The 21,893-nt window shown below is 42.3% G+C and overlaps 1 protein-coding gene across 1 annotated transcript in view; it reads left to right on the top strand.

Annotated features, from left to right (window-relative positions):
- Positions 1–21,893, top strand: part of ASXL2 (ASXL transcriptional regulator 2) — an 81,270-nt gene that overhangs the window by 18,421 nt on the left and 40,956 nt on the right. The window contains exon 2 of the mRNA XM_087929212.1: positions 21,297–21,379. Within this exon, the coding sequence (XP_087785338.1) occupies positions 21,297–21,379 (83 nt within the window). The remainder of the gene's footprint in view (positions 1–21,296; positions 21,380–21,893) is intronic.

Here is a 21,893-nt window from a genome sequence, read left to right as displayed (position 1 = left end):
TTCGGACTCATATTGGGGGGCATCTTCGCTAACCTCGAAGGAGGAAGGTGCCATCTATAAAACATTTTATAGGCATTTTCCTTATATGCTACCAATTTTGTAATCTTATTGTTTCTACCCCAGACCTTTTCCCATTCTGTTAGAGTGATGCTGCGTCCTACATTCCTACTCCAGGCAATCATGTTCCCTTTTACAATTTCTTCTTCTAATTAGACTTCTAATAATTATAAAATTTTGTTGTTGTTTTGCCTGATCCTAATAAAATTTTATCTAATTGCTGGAGTTTATTGTTAATTCCGAATTCTTTCTTGTCCTGTTTATATCTACTTTGAATTTGAAGGTATGCCCACTGATCAATTTTTTGTCCTTGCTCTTGAAGTTCTTGCCTCCATTTCAAATTTCCTTGTGTATCCAATAGGTCCTTGTATTTAATCATTTTAGTGATATCCAGATTGTTTGTGTGGATCATCGCCTCCATTGTTGAAATCCAAATTGGTACTTTTATATAGTGTTTTTTCCATATTCCAATTAGTTAATAACGAGTCTCTGATTAGATGTCTATGGAAATATTTTTGACTAGTTTTCCCTATATCCCATAGAAAAGCGTGCCACCCTCTTTGCAGATCATGGCCTTCTAAAAATAATATTCTCTTGTTAGTTAAATTCACCCATTCCTTCAACCATACTAAGGAGGCAGCAACATAATACAACTCCCAGTTTGGAAGTGCCAGTCCTCCCCTGCTCTTCATATCGTGCATTGCTTTTAAATTTATTCTAGGTTTTTTTCCCTTGCCAAATGAATTTAACAGTTATTTTGTTGAGTTCTTCCAAAAAAAAATTGTGTAGTTTAATTGGGATTATCTGAAATAGATATAAAAATTTAGGAAGAATATTCATTTTAATGGTAGCAATCCTGCCTAATAATGAAAGTTGCAGCTTACCCCATGATTCTAAGTCCTTCTTTACCTGTTGCATCAATTTATCATAATTATTTTCTTTGAGTGTCTTACAATGTGCTGTCAACCATATTCCTAAGTATTTAACTTTCTTTGTCACTTGTATTTCCATAACTACTTCTAACTGTATTTTCTGTTTTTCTGTTAAATTTTTAGTCATTAATTTAGTTTTCTTCCTATTAATTTTGAGTCCCGCTACTGCTCCAAATTGTCATCCTTTTGAATGACTCTGTTTTTCTGTTATTTTGAATAAGATTTTGTTATTATGTTATTCCCCTAAATTGTTAGGCAATATACTGTTTTTCAAGCCTATCCTTTTATTCTAGCTATTAAAGTCTGCTTGTATTAATGTTTCATCACTGTGATTGAATAGGAGTTTATGAAAAAAATACTGCATTTTCTGAATGTACTCCTTTTAACACCTGTTCATCCAATATAACAAGGGGAAAAAATGCATACAGTTGCAAGGTCTATATGCTTTGTCTCTATCTCTGTTTAAATTTATAATATTCCCTTAAATTTATAATATTTATGTACAGGTAGTCCTTGACATAAAACCATTTGCTTAATGGACCGTTTGAAGCCACAATGGAACTGAAAAAAGTTACTTATGACTAGTTTTCATCAGTGGTGGGATTCAAATTTTTTTACTACTGGTTCTGTGGGCGTGGCTTGGTGATGTGACAAGGGAAGGATACTTTAAAATCTCCAGTCGGGGTGGTATTTACCAGTTCTCCGAACTACTCAAAATTTCTGCTACAGGTTCTCCAGAACTGGTGAGAACCTGCTGAATACCACCTCTGGTTTTCATATTGATGACTGATACAGCATCTCCATGGTCATGTGATCAAAATTCAGGTGATCACCATTTGTAACCTTCCCAGATGGCTTCTGACAAGCAAAGTCAGTGAGGGAAGCTGGATTCACTTAATGACAGTGTAATTCACTTAATCAAATGCAGGGATTTATTTGACAACTGTGGCAAAAAAAGATCGTAAAATGGGGCAAAACTCACTTAGCAACTGCCTTGCTTAGCAATGAAAATGTTGGGCTCAATTGTGATTGTACATTGAGGATTACCTGTATTGTTTCTTGACCAGATGTTCTCAACGCAGTCTCTTCGTATAGCATGAAGCAAAACTGTTGTCAAATGTTTACAATCTTGATTTGGTTTTTATATTAAGATCCTTGAAGAAACAGAAAGTGCGCACATTCTGCAAGTGATATTTATTTGAATTAGAGCACTTCTTCCCTTGAAGCTATCCGTCTCTTCCTTGTTTTCCAGAATAGATAATAATGGTAGGGCTGTTCTGCCACCTACTTACTCCCTCATACAGCTGACTTATTGGTAATTGAAATCCTCAGAGGAATTGCTGTCCTACTTTGCTTTATATTAGAAGCATTTTTAGCTGTCTTGACTTTTGCAAAGCGCCCCCCATGTAACACTTTCCCCTTATTCCAAGTTATCTTGCACAATGAGCAACTCTGAGGAATTTTTGGAAAATGTTAGCAGATTGCAAATATCTATGCCAAGCAACTGACCTGATTTTTTTTCTTTAGTCTTAGTGATTCTTCTAGTGCTACATGAAAAGTACTGATAGAATAGGTAATCACAGGAAAGAGATAAACCGCCCAAAGTCAAAACTGAGTAGAAAATGGAAGGCCAGAGAGGATATACTTCAAAAACAGTTTTACTCACCCAGTGCAGAAATTCAAAAACATACAACCTAGTCCTTTTGCAAGTAATACATTGGGATATTCTTAGCTATTCTTTTGCAAGGCCATATCAAGGATTTCAGTAAGACAATTATAAAAATAGATGACTGATTTGCTACCTTTTAAAGAGTGTGGTATAAATGCAGAAGATGGAATAGGTGCATAGCATATATTCTGGTAATTGGGAATAATTAACACTTTAATCATTCTGGGTAGGACAGATAATGTGAAGTTACCAGATACCAGGAGTAAAAAATGGAATTCATTGATTTGCATAAATATACATATCTCTTAATGTTATTACTGTTTTTCAAATCCAAATAAAAATGGAAACAAAAAAACTTGCAGATTTTATTTTTTCACAATAAATTCCTTTTGCAAGTATTTTTTCAATTGTGGAATGATTTCTGAATACTTTTTTTATTATTATTAGTATTTCTGAATACTAATACTCCAATAAGGGCTTATTAGAGAATTCATCACAGCTTTTGACTAGAGTTGACTCTCAACATAAGCACATTTTAGAATTGCCAATTCTATTTGGCTTCTTTAATTTATCTAGATATTCTTTATAATTGACAACTATTTTATAGTTGCATTAATACCAGAGACACACAGGGCAAATTATATTAGATATCAAGTGTATTTGAAAGTAATGTCTATTTTTAAAAGGGTCAATGTTTCTACCCGTTCCCTTCTTTTTTTTCCTGTTTCATTCTGATTTTATGTGTCATCAATATTTTTGCATATAGTTGTGAGGGAAGTGCTTCAAGTGGGGAGGTGATGTGATAGACTACAGTGAAACAGCAGTTTCCTAGGAAGGAGGAAGCACATTCTAAATAGGTGAGACAAGAGGCAGTACAGCCTAGAGCTGGATAGGAGACAGAGGAAGGGAGTGAGGATAGCCATTTCCTAGAGTCTCTCAGGGTATATCCATTAAGATGAGAATAGTGAAGTTTAGTCTGGCAATAGTTTGTCTGTTGTGTATAAGCAAATAAAGAAGTGAATTCTAGTTGGGTTTTTCTGTGTCATTGAGTTAAACCTGATAATAGTTTGTCCTATTTTTGATTAATTTATCAAATTTATATGGCTGCCCATCTCATGGTAATGGACTGTGGGCTACATACAACAATCCAATAACATAATAAATATAAAGCAATTGTTACCTAAAGTCATTATAAATAATTACTAAAACATTAAAAACTATAAAAAAGAACTAAACAAGAAAAGAAAAATAATAGACAGAGAGAGGTCAGCAGTAACAGAGCCATCTCACAATTTCACCCAGGCCTGCTGGCAGAGCCAGTCCTGAAGTACCTTTGAAAGCTTAGAAGTGATGTGATCTATCTCATCACTTGGGAGAGAAGATTCCACAACGTGGGTCCCGCAGCAGAAAAGCCCTGAAGGATAAATCCTGAAGGATACCATGGCCAGTGGTATCAAAAGCACCTGAGAGATCAAGTAAGGCACAGATAGATGCACCACCACCATTCTGTCCACATCAGAGATCATCGAAAATCATGACCAATGCTGTTTCTGTTCCATATCTGAGGTCTGAAACTTGATGAAGGATACAGATAATCTACTTTATCCAAGGTCCTCTGAAAGTGTTGTGAAACCACTTTCTTGATCAATCTCCCCCCAAAGAGGAAGTTGGATACTGGGCATTAGTTATCCGTTATCAAGAGCTCCAGCAATGGTTTCTTGAAGAGAGGGTGAACCATAGTCTCCTCTAATGATGAAGGAACAATTCCCCCCCTCAAAGAATAATTAAGTATTGCTAGGATCCATTCAAACAACACCCCACTCCCCCAGGCTGCTTTCACAAGACAAGAGGGGCATGGATTTAAAGGGCAGGTGGCTGGGCTAAGTTCTAAGGACTCTTCATTTTTTCAGGTCTAACAGGTTCAAACTTTTCCTAGATAACCAGGTAAGACTCGACCCTAAGCCTCTCCTTTGGGCCTGCAATTAGGCCAGCATCCAACTGTGAGCAAATCTGAGTGATTTTATTTTATTTGAGCAAATTCCTCTTCATGTCATTGCAGAAGATTCTCTGACCCCATTTACTCAAGAGGGCTGCGTCATCTGAAACGGGCTGCAGTTTGCGGTTTCAATAAGAGTGGAGAATTATTGCGGCTTTGCCACCCTTATTCCACCAGATAAGCTTAATAGCAGCTCTAAGCTGTGTTTGGTTAGGTTCACCCTTGGTTGAGCACCAGTGGCTCTCTAAATGTCTCTTCTCCTTTCATTTCTCTCATTCCCTCCGTAAACCACAGAGAGTGATGAAATCCATGAGAAAGGAGGGGGTCACATACAATAGGTATGATCCAATCCAATGCCTAAGATGTGGCAACCAAGACTTTGAAGGACTGTGCAATAGACCAACAAGAACAAACCCCAGCTCCCCCTGAAGCCCCTCACTGGGGGTGGCCCATCCTGGTGGGCCCAGCCTCACTGCAATGGATTGCAGTGCCCAAAAATCCATAGTAATCAGGATATGATTTGACCATAACAAGGGGAACACTTAAAACTCCCATAGGCAAAGATCACATAGCCATTGCTCTTGACAGGAACACCAAATTTGATGTGTGACCTATATCACGCTCTGAATGACTTGGAATAGGCCCATGGTCATCATGGTGGCCATGAACTCCTGAGCCGCCTTACTCCCTTCTTCCAGGAGGAGACAGATTGAAGTCCCCCAAACCTGGGAATTTCCATTGCCAGCCTGGTGATAGGGTCAAGAAGCTCAGGCAAGGAAGTTGCCATGGAGCAAGGAGGCTGATACAATAGCAACAATTCCAACTGATTCTCAGAGCCCAGCTTAAATGAACAAAATCTCACATCCATGAATCTGTGGAGCAGCACCTCTGAAAGTTATACGTGATTTTCAGATGACACTCACCACTCTACCAAATCTGTTTAATTGATTTTGAAGTTACAGACTATGCAGAGTACGATGCCTCTTCTCATTTTTTTTTTTTTTTTGCCTAGCTGGATCTATGAGAATGTATGTAGGCCTTTGAAACCTCTGCACAGTTGCATTAGGAAATGAATTCAGCTGTGATAGGAAGATCAGAAATAATTTCTGAAAATGAGTTACCAGTGTTGTCCTTGCTCTTTAAGGTACTTGACCTACATATTATTCAAAGAAGAGTCATGAGGACAAGTAATATTAATATTCTGTCTATCATAGGCATCAAAGAAACTTAAGAACTTTGTGTTAAGAAGCTGCTGATATTCCAGAATGTCAAAATCACAAAATTCTTTTACTTGTTGGTTCTGATAATGCCAGCCCTTTTGAAGTATAGTTGGCAAGTTAAATAAATAGAAGTGGCAGGAATTCCAGAAGGCTCTGGAGTGATGTAAGGTGGAGTAACAGTATTGTAGTAAGGTTGAATGACTGAATCTTTAAAGTCTGCCCAAATTTCTCTCTGTTCTCATCCAAAATCTCATCCAGTCTGTCTCTATTCCCCCTCATGGTACTTATAAATCTTGATAAGAGAAGTAGCCTGTATAGCAATTTGCACTATATTGTGGACAGCACAGAGTATGAAACTTATTTTATATTTCCTGCTCTTAGTTTACCATCAAAATTAGTATTTATGTTATCAGGATTAAATCCATTGTTGTAAATTGTGCATGCCAGCAACCATACCTATTTCTTCCTTTGATATGGTAGATTCATCATCTAAAAGAGAAATACATTTCAAAATATTTACTTTCAATATTTCCTCACAATAAATAAACAAATTACTGTGTTTATAAACTATCCATGTTTTCTATTGGAAGCATTCATGGATATAGATATGTTATGACTCCCCTTTGAAATTCAAACGAACAAAACAGAAAGCAGCCGTTTCACAATTAAATCAAACGGAAAGAAGTCTTACAAGATAACGGCTGGCAGAAACCACAGCATAAATCTTTACTCTGTCTGGCAAACCAGTCCTGGCAATAAATCTCCTCAGAGCTTCTTGCTATAACGTCTTCACTCAAATAGTTATTTTGTTCCTGGCAAAATGTACCAGCCCAGCTGTGTCCTTTTATACTCATTGAGGCAACGTGCTAATTTACTGACTTGCTCTTCTCATTCGCTCCAGCTGATTTTGCCTTTTCAACCGTCTTCTATTTTTTACATTTAACCACAAATTTTCCAAGTTCTCATCTCCACTAGAAGACTCTCTCAAAACTTCCCTGTCAGCCATTCCCGGCTGTTGATCAGATAAGGAACCAGAGGAGGTCAAAGGTCCTGACAATTCTAATACATCAGGTCTGTCGTCCTTTGTCACGTCCATCTCCTCATCCTGGTTATCAGTCCAATCAGTAAGCCAGGCCGGCTCATATTTGTCTGCGATGACCTCTTCACTTGAACTCATATCAATCACAGGAGCTGAATCCAAGCCCGGAGCCACAACATAGATATATAATTAATATTGTCCATGTCTCTTTTCAGGCCATCAAATACATTATTTTTGTTACTGTAGGACCACAGTAGAACTTTTTCATTTTTTCAGTTTTTTAATTAAAGCAGAAATTGGGGGCATTGGCTAAATATTGTGCTTAAGAATCATAGTGTATTGTCCATGTCTGCATTATTTTTAAAAAAATGGGCTGAGGAGGCTGGCTGTGATTCTTCTGTCTGAACATTGTATTTAGGACACATCTTTCAGCAAATTGCTTTGATGAATAGTACTGTAGAGATTTCTGGGCATGAATGTATCAATTTTAATGTATTAGAGGATTTAATTTTTAAAACCAGCTTTGCCCAGAAAAGCATCCCAGAGGGTCTCTGCAGCTTTTATATGTTTGTGAAATATCCTGTTTACTACAGCTGTGAGTAGAATATACCAGGAACAAGTGCAAATGCAAATTATTACATTTCAATAAATATGTCTGAATAAATTTCATTGGCAGATTCTCTTGCTTAAGTTTATATGTAATGAATGGACATCTCAGAGGAATCATATTTGTATCAATCCCATTCATTTCTACGAGGCCTGTACAGGAAAAAAATCTCACTGTTCTCTTTTGATCATTATTAGCTCTAGGCTCATCTATAATTTGTAAAATTTGATGAATATGGTTATATTAATTTGCATTTAATTGAATAATTGAAATGTGCATTTTATTTAATAATAAAACCTGCACTGTTTCTTTCTTGATCCTCCTGCCCACATTAGATGGGCATGATTTTCCCCCAAATAAAAGAAAGTACATCTATGTTTATCTCTGCACCCTTTCCCCCATAGAAAGATTGGAAGTTAATATTTGAAGGGCTTTTCAACATTATTATAGTTATTGCAAACACTTCCTGTTCTCTGCTGTCTTCTTGCTTTATGTGCAAAATGTTTCTACCTCAGACCATTCTAGTAGATGACCAAAAAGCAATAGGCCCTGCTAGCCAACAGGAAATGGAGTAGAGGAAAAAAACAATACAGGAACTACAGTTAGTGATTACCAGATGTAATTTCTGTTCAGAATCTTTTCTACATTGCCACTGCCAATTGTCCCAAAATGATTGGTTTCCTGTGCTGTAGCTCATGCAAATCTTTTGCTGGATTGGTTCCTGAAAATAGGATGTTTTCTTGGATTTAGGGTCTGGGGGCTACCTGATTCATCTTTTCCAAAACCAAGACTGCATAATTTTTAAAAATCTGGTCATTCAAACTTGTGCATTTCAAGATGGGGTATAGAATGTCAGACACATGAATCAAGAAAAGTTTGAAATTATCAAAGAAGAAATAAAGGATATTAAATTAGATGTGTTAGATGTAAATACAGGCATAAGAACTTACCAAAGAATCAAGTGGCAGGGATACTCAGAAATAATATCATTTAGTATAATATCAATGTAAATATATACATGAAATGGACAAGAATATTAAGGAATTCTATAGCAAATGGCAAGAATAGGGAATGTAACGTAAAAAATTTTTAATACTACTAGTTGGAGAAATGGAAGAACCTGGAATCACAGTAAGATTTGGATTGGACAAATCCAACAATTCAGAAGTTGGAATAGATTTTTTGTAAAGGGAACCTTGAGGTACTTCAGCTTGTGAAATAAGCCATGACTTATTGAAAATACACAGGATAAGCTTAAACAATTAAACAGAAAATGAGACAGTTAACATGGTGTCATCCAGTCAGAATATAAATTCTTTGTAAGGAGCAACATTAGTACACTTATACAAAAGAGAACCTAAACCATAATGGGAAAAGATAACACGTGAACATGAAAGGTTACAGGCATAAACATCCCCAAGATTTCAAATTTGAGAAGATCAAAACGATTTCCAAAATAAATTATGATAGCCAAGAAAACATGTAAAATGAGAGTAACAAAATGTAAAACAAATGAATATAAACTTCCAATATGAAGCAAAAAAGTTTAAGGAATAATATCTCATTCAAGAATATTACAAAAAGAAAATAATAAGAAAAGAAAAATGATAAATGTTTTTAAAATATCAGAGAAACCAGGGGGGAAATGCAGCTATGATAGGAATATTCAAAAGTAATCTGATAGAGACAGTTGAAATTTTGTTTTAAATGGAAAGACTATACTGGAGCCTTTTACAAAACTTTGCAGAGAGAAAATATGTTCTGAAAGAAACTCCACTAGAAAGTGAAATACAGTAGGTAATAAATCTATTGTCAAGTAGAAAACCAATAGATAATAGATGAAAAATCCATTGAACTATTTAAAGCTACCAAAGAAGAGGCAGTTAATCAGTTCTAGACAACAAATTTAAATTATAGTTTGAGACCTAAAGATTTGAAAGTAATAGTGCATATACCTATACTCAGGAGGGAGATTGATTTAAGTATGTATTTAGATTTACGTGCTTCTGGGTAGCTTTCCTTAAGAAGAACAACAATTAGGATATAAGAAGATGTGCAAATTAGAACAAGTCAGGGTGCAGGGAAGGGAACCACACCAATAAGTTTATGTTGTAAAATTGCAAGCAAGAAGCCACCCATTAGAACAGGGGTATCAAACTCAAAGCCCCTGGGCCGGACTTGGCCTGCAGGGTGCTTAGATGTGGCCTGTGGGGCCACCCTGGAAACCGAACTATGGTGCCTCTGCCAGTGAAAATGGAGGTTCGTTTTCTCTGGCAGAGGGATGCAGGAAACTGTCACAGCCAGAAATAGAGCTTGGGAGCCTGCTTTTGCTGACACAGCGCTCAGGCCACCACAGGTGCTCCCGACACAAACGATGTTGAGTTGGCCACGCCCACCATGGCCTCCCAAGGTCAAACAAAATCCTGATACGGCCCTCAGTGAAATTGAGTTTGACACCCCTGCATTAGAAGGACAAAGACATTTAAACCTGGTGATAGGACAGAGAGAAAGCAGGACTCTTTCCATACCTCAGTATGAACAAATATCATCAATCCATGCCTTATTTTGGTTTGTTAAACAGGTAGATGTTTAGACTGGATTTGACATTTTTATTTACCTATCAAGTTGTTCCCAAGGATCTGGGATAAGCAGGTGTTGTTGTTTGATAGTGTTAAAGATAGTGTTCCAAGTAAAGTTATTGTTTGTTCCAAGTAAAGCTGCCTTCTGCAATTGACTGATGGTGATATTGTCAATGCCAATGATATTCAAATGGTGCTCCAGATCTTCTGGGATTGCCCCCAGGGCACCTATTACTATTGGTACTCTTTGCTTCCTTTTACCACCATCATTTTATTTTATTTGTAGGTCTTTGTATTTTGTGATTTTCTCTAGTTCTTTTTTTTCTATTCTGCTGCTTCAGGTACTTTTGCATCCATTATCCAAACTTTTTTGTCTTTTTTACTTGCAATTGTTAAGTCTGAGATGTTACGTGGCAGGTGCCTGTCTGATTGAATAATAATAATAATTATTGTTGTTGTTGATAGAACAGTCAGCCAGATGTTCAGACTGACTTGTCATCTTTATCCACCTACATTATTAATATGGTTCATTGCACAGTCAGCTAGATGTTTAGACTGGGTTTGGTATTTTCCCCCACATATGAGTCCTTCCCAAGGACCTCAGATAGACAGATGTTGTTTAATAACACTAAAAGTACCATTGGACTAAAATACACACATGGTTGGAAAAAATGATTAAACAACATAGAGATTTGAAACCAGAAATATTCCTATTAGGAATGATACCAGAAGGTTATAGTAAAGAAAAGATTTACTTAATTATATATGTTTTAACAGCGGCTAGAATTGTATTTGTCTAAAATTGGAAAAGTGATAAGATACTGATAGAGGGAAAAATAATTGAAAAAATATTTGAATGTGCAAAAATGAATAGATTGACACTAGAAATCAAAGAAAAAGAAGAATCTGAATATTAGATGGTATGGGATTTGTTTTACCAATGGATAGAAAATAGAATAAATTAAAAGGGGTTGGATGTATTCATAGAGCAATTAGAGAAATTAGTGTAATAGACATATTTGATATTATTTACATGAGAATGTGATTATTTTTGTTTTGTTAGATTTGATAAGGAATCAAGGTTTCCAAAAAGCTGGCAAAGTCAGGAGCAAGCTAATTTTATTCCCTGAAAGAAAGTTGCCAATTACATTGTTTCAGAGTTAAAGCATGCTCCTTCTCCAGAGGCTTATTTTTTGGCTTTCTGAAAAATAAAAGTGCTTAACTTTTTACCATGTTTTTAAATAATACGTGCTTTTAAAATGCTTTCAATCTGATTTCCCCAAAATGTGTTTTGATATTCAGCTAACTTTAATAGCATATCATATCACAGAATTTTTTAGTAAACAGCCTAAGGGAATTGGGAATTAGTCCAGGACTTCCCACTTAAACACAACCAGAAATAAAATATTATATCTCTCTCATTATCAGACATTACCTATAGATCTATTTCAGACACACTATTTTTCTGGTCTCCTAATAAGCACTCATGCTGCCTCTTTTAGGCAGGTATTTCCAAGCATAGGTCAGAGAAATCCTGTTTCTTCTGAGAAAATATCTCATTATTTGCTTTCTTGCTTTTTAAAGTGGGAAAAAACTTCAGTAGCTTTTCAGTATCATTTCAGTTTTCATTTATCATTTTGGACAGTGTATCCTATCTAACTCTGCAAGGATGCTGAGGACTGGAGGGCAGTTGCCTGATGCTCACAGGTGCTATGAAGCCTGTGATACCACTAGATGGTGCCCACTGACTCCAAAATGATATGTTGTTTTATATTATATTTAATTTGTACTTATTTAATTTTAAAATGCTCACTTTTATTTTTAAAGAAGTCTTACTAGTTTATGTTCCTGCATAAATCTTTCGCCATTTAATAAATATTTATGTTTCGGAGGCTTTAGCATTGCAGAAAATCATATACAGTAGCAATGTCTATCCTAATATGTACCAGCCAGAATACTCTTCTAGTAAAATCTAGAACTTTAAAAAAATTGTTTTCCCCCTCTCTCCAAGTAATGGAACTTTGACTTTGGTTATAGAGTCTAGAGCAGGGGTCGCCAACCTTTTGGACCTCAGGGACCACCACACCCATACTTTTGAACCCTGCAGACCAGAGACGCTGGGAAAATCACCCAAAAAATTCTGCAGGAAAATCCCCCACCCCATTTTCCTACCAATCAATTGTTCTTTATTTGGGATTGCAGGATACCATCTCCAGCTCCGTTCTCAGGGGGAGGGAGGGAGGGAGAGAAAGACTTTTGGCTTCATGCAAGGAAAGCAGCAGGAGCAGCAGAAGTCTTTCTTTTTCTCCCCCAAACTCTGCCAGGAATGAGCCTCTTGGAGTAGGATGCCTTGCAGGGTCCCAAAGACTCTTTTCTGGCAGAGTTTGGGGGAGAGAAAGAAAGACTTTGGCTGCTTTTCTTGTGTGCAGAAGAAGAAAGAAGCAGAAAGAAGCAGCCTGGTGGCCAGGCTAGGTGCATGGGGCGAGTGGGGAAAGTCCCCCCCCCCGCCCTTTCTCCCCTCCCCTCACTACCTCATGTTGTTCACAGTGCAAGCGACGCAAGCCTTGTGTTCCCATGGGCCATGTGGGCGGCGCAGCCTTGTGTTCCTGCGCAGCCTGGATTAATTGCTTTGGGGGTGACATTTCTCTGCGGACCACCACAATTTTCTCACGGACCACCAGTGGTCCCCAGCCCACCGGTTGGCAACCACTGGTCTAGAGCAGGGGTATTAAACTTGAGTTGTCATGTTGCCATATGATGTATCACAACTTTTTCCCCCTTTGCTAAACCAGGGTGGGCATGGCCAGCGGGTGATGCATCCAACTCATGGGCCGTGAGTTTGACACCCCAGGTCTAGAGTACTGTTATACAATCTAAAGCAGGATGTCAAACTTGCATCATCACATCATCGTCACATGACGGATCACAACTTTTCCCTCTTCACTAAATTGGGCATGGGCGTGGCCAGCATGTGACACATCTGGTCCACAAGCCACAAGTTTGACAACCCTGATCTAGAGCATTGGTATCCAAACTTTCGGCTTGCTTGAGCCACATTTTGTAAAGAGGAATTGTCTTGAGTCGCATATAAAACGTATAATATAGTCAATGTATATAACTCACATAATGTTTCAGGTTTACGATCTTATGGGACCACATTACTAGCTATCTAGGCTGCATTCAGCCCATGGACCACAGATTGGACACACCTGAAGTTACTTGATGCAACTTATGGATACATCTCAAAATGTAACATGCTTTTCTCTCATGAACTGTAGTAGTGGGAGGTGCTTCAGTCTCTTCCTAGTTAGGCTGGGCTTAAATGTGAGGACACTTCTCCTCCTCCATGGGACTCCTCCTTAGCATCCCCAGTTTTAGCTCAGCCTTCGTAGGAACGGGGCGTTGGTTCTTACCTGATACACTTCTTTTCGTAGAGCTGCATAGAGTGTCCAGGCTGGGAGGTGCTCCAGTCTCGGCTCTCACAGGCTGAGCTTGAAATTGAGAAACGCCTCTCACCATCACGTGGTCCTCTGGGCGCTCCCCAGTTTTGCGAAGACGAGAAGGAAGGCCCTGTTCTCATCCTAACTAAATAGTGTTAGTTTGCTTGGCTGAACAGTGAGGTTCCCCACCAGACGGACTAATGGGTGGGGCTGGACACTCTATGCAGCTCTACGAAAAGAAGCGTATCAGGTAAGAACCAACGCCCCTTTTCCATAGAGCTGCTACGAGTGTCCAGGCTGGGACATACCAAAGCTTGGCGAGTCCTGCGGGCGGGCTCCCGTCTGGGGTGGAACCTCCCCTGGAACCTCGAGGACCCGCTGAAGGACCCGCCTGCCAAAAGAAGCCTTGGCGGATGCAAATACATCAATCTTATAGTGCTTGATGAAGGGAGATGGGGATGCCCAGGTGGCAGCCCTACAGATTTCGATTATGGAGGCTTGTGTGGCCCATGCGGCAGTAGTAGCCGCACTTCTAGTGGAGTGGGCGGTGATACCCATGGGAACGGGGAGGGACTGTGCCTGGTAGGCTTTGGCAATGGCGGCCCTAATCCAGCGACCCACGGTTGTGGGCGTCACCTTGTGACCGAGAGAAGCAGGTTGGAATGACACAAATAAGGCCTCTGACTTGCGAAAAGGCTGGGTGCGTTTGATATACGCTCTCAAGGCGCGCCTTACATCAAGGGAATGCCACTGTCTCTCCCTCTCTCGAGAGGGATTGGGGCAGAAGTTAGGGAGTATGAGCTCTTGAGCTCTGTGAAATGCTGTATTTATTTTAGGGAGGAAAGTGGGGTCGGGGCGGAGGACGACTCTATCAGAGTGAAAAATACAAAGGTCCTGTCTAATGGAAAGGGCTGCCATCTCCGAGATCCGACGAGCGGATGTGATGGCCACAAGAAAAACAGTCTTGAGGGTGAGAAACTGTAAGGAAGCCTCCCTAATGGGTTCAAAGGGGGGCTTAGTAAGAGCGACCAGGACCTTGTTGAGGTCCCAGGTCGGAAAAAGGTGTATGGTCGGGGGGCGGAGATTGGAAGCTCCCCTGAGGAAAGTCCTGATATGGGGGTGATGGGAGATGGAACCCCCAGTGTCCGAGGAGACAACTGTTGCGAGGGCAGCGACCTGACACCTTAGGGTGTTGGTAGACAGACCCTTGTTAAGGCCCACCTGAAGGAAGTCCAGGATCTGAGCAATGGAAGGAGAAAGAGGGTTAATTTGAAGCTTGAGGGCCCAAGAACGGAAGGCGACCCACGTGGCATTGTATATACGGGTGGTCGAGGGTCGTCTGGCTGCCAGGATGGTGTCTATAACCTGGCTGGAAAATTTCTGTGCCTTTAGGCGATTCTGCTCAACCTCCAGACGGCTAACTGGAGCCATTGGTGTTTCGGATGTAGCAGAGGACCCTGGGACAGGGAGATCCTGTCTGGAGGAATCCTCCAGGGAGGGGCCACCAAGAGGTTGCGGAGGTCCGCAAACCAAGGGCGTCTGGGCCAATAGGGGGCTACTAGAAGAATCTCTGCCCTTTCCAAGATCAACTTGTGTATCACCCTGGGGATGATGGAGAGGGGGGAAAAGGCATAAAGGAGCCCTGGAGACCAAGGGCAACGGAGGGCATTGTGATTCTCCGCCCCGTGGGAGGGATATCTTGAAAAAAACCTCGGTAGTTGGGCGTTGAGGGGGGATGCGAAGAGATCCACCGTGGGGAGCCCGAAGATTGAGGCTGCTTCCCTGAAGATAGAGGGGTGGAGGCGCCATTCTGCTTGGTCCAGAGTGGCCCTGCTGAGCCAATCTGCTTGAATGTTTAGGGTCCCTGATATGTGATCTGCCCTGATGGAGGCCAGATTCGATTCCGCCCAACGGCAAAGACGTTCGGCTTCTCTCATGAGCCTTGCTGACTGAGTGCCCCACTGTCTGTTGATATGTGCCTTTGTGGTAACGTTGTCTGTGAGGACCAGGACGTGACGTCCGCATACCTGGGGTAGGAAGCTGCGAAGCGCCAGGTAGACAGCGTGAAGCTCCAGCCAATTTATGGAGCAGAGTTGCTCTGTTGACGACCATTTGCCCTGTGACGAAATGGAGAGGACGTGAGCGCCCCAGCCGAGTAGGCTCGCGTCCGTGGTGACGGATAGCCTGTCGGGTTCCTTGAAGTAGTGACCCTTGTTGATGGCCGGCCTGGTCCACCAAAGGAGGGACGTGAGAACTCTTGGAGGAACTCTGACCCGGAGTCGCGAGTTGCTCCTTCCTGAGCGTTGATACGGCAGCAGAAACCATTGTAGGGACCTGGTATGGAAACGGGCCCAGGGGATAATAGATATACATGAAACAAGCTTCCCCAACAGTTTAGACAATTCTAAAAGAGAAACTGTTCTTGCCCTCCTGACCTGTCTAATGGATTGTTGGATGCTAAGCCACCTGTCCGGAGACAGGAAAACCAATTCCCGGGCGGTGTCGATCACTGCCCCCAAGTGAGTGAGTCGGGTAGAGGGGGAAAGGTAATTTTTCCTCCAATTAATCATGAACCCATGATTTTGAAGGGTGTCAAGGGTCAGTTGGGTATCTCGTTGGGCGAGAGCCCTAGAAGAGGAGAGGATGAGTATGTCGTCCAGGTAACAGTGGAGCCGGACAGGGAAAGATCGCAAGTGGGCGGCAAGGGCCGCCAAAACCTTGGTGAACAAACTGGGGGCGGAGGACAGACCAAAGGGAAGCGCAACGTATTGGAAATGTTGTCTATTGTAAGAAAAGCGGAGAAACTTGTAGTGGGAGGGACGAATTGCAATGTGTAAATATGCCTCGGAGAGGTCAATTGAGGTGAGCCAGTCCCCTTGCCGGGTTCCCGTAAGTATAGACTGCAAGGTGTGCATCTTGAATTTGCGGGGGGCAATGTAGCGGTTTAGTCTTTTTAGGTCTAGGATAGCCCTCCAACCCCCAGAATGCTTGGGCACTACGAACAAGTGGGAATAGAAGCCTCGCCCCCGTTCAGATGCGGGGACGGGCTGGATGGCCTTTATGTCAAGGAGGTGGCTAATGGCAGCCTCCATGAGAGCCCTTTCTGCAGGGGTCCTGGAAAGGGGGGAAGACATGAAGAATTCGGGAGGGGAAGATTGGAACTCGAGTGCCAGGCCGAGGCGAATCGTGTCCCTGACCCATGCGTCGGTAGTGATGGCCTCCCATCGATGGGCAAAGTGTTTGAGGCGGCCACCTATGGGGAGATTTGCATTAATGAGATCGACGGAAAGGTCTGTTTCCGGATCCCCGGAAGGACTTCTTGAAGGAGGCACCTCTTCTGGACCTGTCGGACGGATCCGACCGGTCGTGAGAGGGGGGGTTCTGTAGGAGGGTTGGGAGTATCTGGGGGAAAGTAGGCATGGGGGAGGGGCGAAAGGAGCCTCGGCGAAGGGAGGGAGAGGGACCTCTGGAGTCGGGCCTCCGAAAAAGAGAGGGGAGGTACTTGCGGTTGTTACGGGTCTCGGCCAGGAAGGGATCAAGAGCCGGTCCAAAAAGTTTCCCCCCAGAAATGGGAGCTGAGGCCAGCTTGGCCTTGTTTTTGACGTCCGCTTGCCAGTGGCGGAACCAGAGCAAGCGGCGGGCGGTGACCTGGGACGAAATGGCCCTGGTGGAGAATTTTGCGGCTTGGAATGTGGCGTCCGCCGAGAACTCGGCCGCAGCCATGAGGTTAGCGATGTCCTGCTGGGCTCTGAGGTTGGCTGCGGGGACATGCTGTTTGAGCTGTCGAAGCCACTTGATGGAAGATCTAATAAAGAAAGACGCGGCAGTGGATGCCCTGACTGCCCAAGCGTCAGAATGGTGAGCGCGGTGCAGGGCCAGCTCGGCTCGTTTGTCCTCGGGCTTGAGTGCCTCGAGGGCGTCGCTAGGAGTTGAACGGGAAGCCAGGCCTACAATAGGCTCGTCCACAGGGGGGGGGGGTCTAGCAAGAGGGAGAATTGCGGGTCAAGGTTGAAGAAACGCTTGTCCTGGGTGGTGGGAGGGGGAGGGGGCCCTGAGGAGGCTAGCTGCCTGGAGACCATGTCGGAGAAGATAGGTGGAACAGGGATCACATCAGTTTCCACTACGGGCTGGGAAAAATGGAATCGAGGGTTCCCCCGATGCCGCTGGCTGGGATGGAGTGGGGGGTCAGGCCAGAGGTATTTTTGGCCTTAAATAGAATGGAACTAAACAGGTGCGGCTTGAAAAACCCCACAAATGCAGGCTGGTCCGGAGTGAGGCCCTCGTCCTCCAACATGTCCCCCTCCAGTGGGTCTGCTCCCGAGAAGGGCTCACTGCCAGTGATGGACCCCAAGTCAAGGTCCTCTTCTTCCCCAAAGTGGGTAGGGCCCCCGAGCTCCTGAGTCTCTATCTCCTCCATCCCCAAAGGCAAAGGCAAATCCCCGTGGGATGCTACCTGACCGTGCGAGACCTCTGATCCGCAGAATGATCGAACGGAAGGTGCCTGAACTTCAGGGGCCGTGGACCGTGGGGCCGGACCGGCCATGTGCTGGAGCTCTTGCGCTATCCCTTGCCGGATGGCCAGCTCCATCCATTGTTTCAGGTTCTCCGGAATCTCCACCGTGGGGGGTGGGTGAGGCTCCTCCGGGCGCAGGCCTGCAGCAGTGGGAGTAAAAGTGGCCTCAGGGGCCTGTCTAGGCTGTGAGGATGAGGAAGGAGCAGGGGAGGAGGGGAGAGGAGGGTGGGTGGAGGTTGAGGGAGTGGGGGCGGAAGGAGCCAGGGGCACGGAGCATAACTCTCTGGACCGCCTGTCAATTTCCTTCTCAAGTGCCCTGTGACGCCTGAGGGCATCCCTCTGGGAGGCTTTGGAAGCTTCCTGTGTTTGTTTGCGCAGGTGGTGGGATTTTGACTTGGCCTTCAAGGAAGTGCCACGAGATGTTTTGTCATCTGCCATCTGGAGAAGAGAAAAAGGATTTTGATTAATATGAGACGGTTGGCACGTCTGGATGTGGCCTACGGAAGGCTGGGGATCCCAGCGCCTGTTTCACACACCCCTTTGATCAAAATGTTTTTTTGTAAACTGCTATTAAAGCTCGGGGCCTAGCCCAGGAAACCAGTCAGCCAGAAAGTGAACGCCCATGCAGCTATCCTCTCCGGGTGGACCGGGGGGGGGATGGCAATGCTGCTACCTCGCCTGCTGGGCGGGGGGGCTGCGGAGCCAACGGACCCTTGGTGCTCTAGAAAAAACCTTTGAATAAAGGCCTGGAGGTATGAGTTGAATGTAGGCAGTCCAAGGATCTGCCTAGTGATTCAGAATTGCACGCAGCCTGCAATGAATGGCCTCTAACAATGGCGGACGGCCATGCGGCCACACTCAAAATGGCGCCGACACCTGAGCGCACCCAAGATGGCGGACGCCATGCGGCGCCCCAAAATGGCGGCCGCAAACTATTCGAGGCTACAACCAGCGGCGGAACTCTCCCAGAGCAAAGAGAGAGGCAGGGAAGGTGATTTCCCCTGAGCTAAGGGGCGTTCGTGGGGGGGAAACAGCGATCGAAGAACAAGGCAGGCAAAAACGAGGCGGCTTCGCACAGAGCGAAGAAACGGCATGCGAAGGAGGGGGGGTTGGGGGGTGGGGGGGATGCAGTGCTCGAAGCGCTAGCTTCTACCCCTGGAAAGAAGAAATAAAAACTCCCCCCTTGGAACAAGAAAGGCTCCCTTGGGAGTTCAAACCTCAAATCCACCGCGCTGCTGAAGTAAAGGGTCCAATTTCAATAAGTATAACTGAGAAAATGCTGATCAGCCAAGAGCTAAGGAACAAACAGCCTGACTACCACGAGGCTGAGCTAAAAACTGGGGAGCGCCCAGAGGACCACGTGATGGTGAGAGGCGTTCCTCAATTTCAAGCTCAGCCTGTGAGAGCCGAGACTGGAGCACCTCCCAGCCTGGACACTCGTAGCAGCTCTATGGAAAAAGGCAGCTTCTACTTTGGGTGGAATAGAACTGAGATTAGTAGAGATTGCAGAGATTAGTAAAACCCAGGTTTGGTATTCAAATTCATTTAGGGAATCCCTTTTTCATCGAGGAAACCCAGTAGCTCCTGACAGTTCTCTTACATTATCCTTTTTTACAGGAAGTACAAATTCCGCAAGTTGGTTAAAAAGATCTTAAATTGCAATCTTCTGACTGTAATATACCATAAGAATTCTGTCATGCCAACATTTTTCATCAGCTTTTCCCTCCTTACGATTTTCTGATATCAAACTTATAATTGCTTGACTACTGTGTGCCATCAATTGTTTTTGACTCCTAGTGACTATATTGCTCCATGACAATCTATCCCAGGCCTATGAAACTGGCAGCCTGTGGGCCAGATGCATCACATGCAGGCCATGCCCATCCCAGCTCCGCAAAGGCAAAAAATATGCTATGTCATGTGAGGCGATCGAGTTTGACACCCGTGATTTATCCCTAACCTGTTTTTTTAAGTCTCCCAATGGTATCCTATCACCACTGTAAATGAATCTATCCACCTTTCTGCTCTTCTTCTCTTTCCCTCCACCTTTCCGACATTACAGTTGGGTTTTTGCACAGTATGTCTGAAATAAGATAATTTGTGCCTTGTCATTTTTGCCTCAAGTGAGAACTCTAGGTGATTCATTTAATGATCCATTGGTTTGTTTTCTTTGTTGCCATGCCTTACAGCTGCTGCCAGCAGTCAGTTATATAGGGCACTGTAGAGGGTGGAAATAATGACATCATGCATGACATGTGGCATCGCTGGTAACCCACTATAATATTTATTTTTATTTAGATATTTATTTATTTCGTAATATTTACAATCCCAATGTCAAAGGAGTCCAGTACTAATAAGAAGATTGGATTCAAAGTACAAATAATACAAGAAAAAATTGTCAGACACCCAGAGTCATGTTTATGAGGTGAACAGCCATATAAATTTATTAAATGTATAAAAAAAGAAATACCTGTAATAGGCATCCAGGATAAAATTTTGGCAAAGCATTGACTGATATGTCTTGAGATTATTTAACTTCACATAGGTTCAATTTTAGGTAAGATGTTCTGTATGTAGCATTTGTCTCAAGCATTTCTAAGACAAACATCATCATCCCTCTATGTGCAATTTTATTTATCACATTTATTTGCCACTCATTTCACGATTTAAGGCAACTCTGCGATGATGAATACCAAGAGACAGTATTGAACTCAAATTGACTATTCCACCATGAACAGTTGTTCCACTAATTCTGGGTCATAAACATTCTCTTTTGTTTGTTTTAATCTTGATGTTGCATACATGCAAATTTAATTAAATGTACACTTACATTACTATGTTTTGTAGGTATGTCAATAAGAAATGAGCAGAATCAGAATTAGTTATACAAATTATCTGCCATTGTAAGGAGATTTTAGTAGTTTTGCTAATGACAACAATAATCCATAGACTTGCCAAGGGTCAGACCTGACAGAATGGCTGGTGTCAATGAGGCTAATGATAAGAATGCAGTCTAGCTAATGATAAGAATGAAAAAAATAAGGTGAAGATACCACCTGCCAACATATTGTACAATACCTGTTTACTATCGGTAGCTCAAACTGTGGGATAAATGTTTGGAAGAATTGATTATAAGTCACTGGGAAGGCAAGTACACATGGGATATAGAAAAAAAGATTGAAGCCAGTTGCTGGTTCTAAAAGAAGACAAAGCAAGTTGATTCAAAACTTTTTTTTCTTACAAGGTTCTGGAAAAAAATCCTAACAGACCAATGAGCCATAAAGAGATTCTTCAGGTTATCCAAAAAGAAGGGTTAAAAGAGATTAGGTGAGTATGAATTATTTTCCAACTGTAAATTTTGTAAGAATTGCACGTACAAATAATTAACCAAAGCAGTATATGCATTCATCTCATGTTCATTTTGTGTTGCTATACTTTCTTTCAGATGAAAGAACTTCTAGATTGAAGTTCTTTTTTTTTTGTATTTATGAAAAGACTGAATAGGGAACTAATGCTACTTGGTAACAGACAAAAAGGAATTTTGTTCATTAGCTGGAAGGCAACTTCCTGGTTGAAGTAGTATCATTTTGATGTTATGTGCCTTAAACAGTTTCTTTTCAGAGATGCTTGGGGTTGAAACTGAGCTATCAATCAGTAAATCATTAGTTTTTTCATTAAGCTTAGGAACTGGACTAAGTTAATGCTTATTCCAATTTCCTCTGAGAATTCAAGGCAACTTTTAGAAAGATCTCCCTTAATTTTATCTTAACAACCATTTTGTGAGGATGGTTAGGCTGAGAAAGGATAACAGTCTAAAATGAACTCCATAGTTTGGATAAAC

Source organism: Pseudonaja textilis, chromosome 1 (assembly GCF_049901715.1).
Source record: "Pseudonaja textilis isolate UNSWEBS1 chromosome 1, rPseTex1.2, whole genome shotgun sequence".
Classification (NCBI taxonomy): Eukaryota; Metazoa; Chordata; class Lepidosauria; order Squamata; family Elapidae; genus Pseudonaja; species Pseudonaja textilis.
Note: the sequence above shows the minus strand (reverse complement) of the source record. Positions and strands in the feature narration are given on the sequence as shown.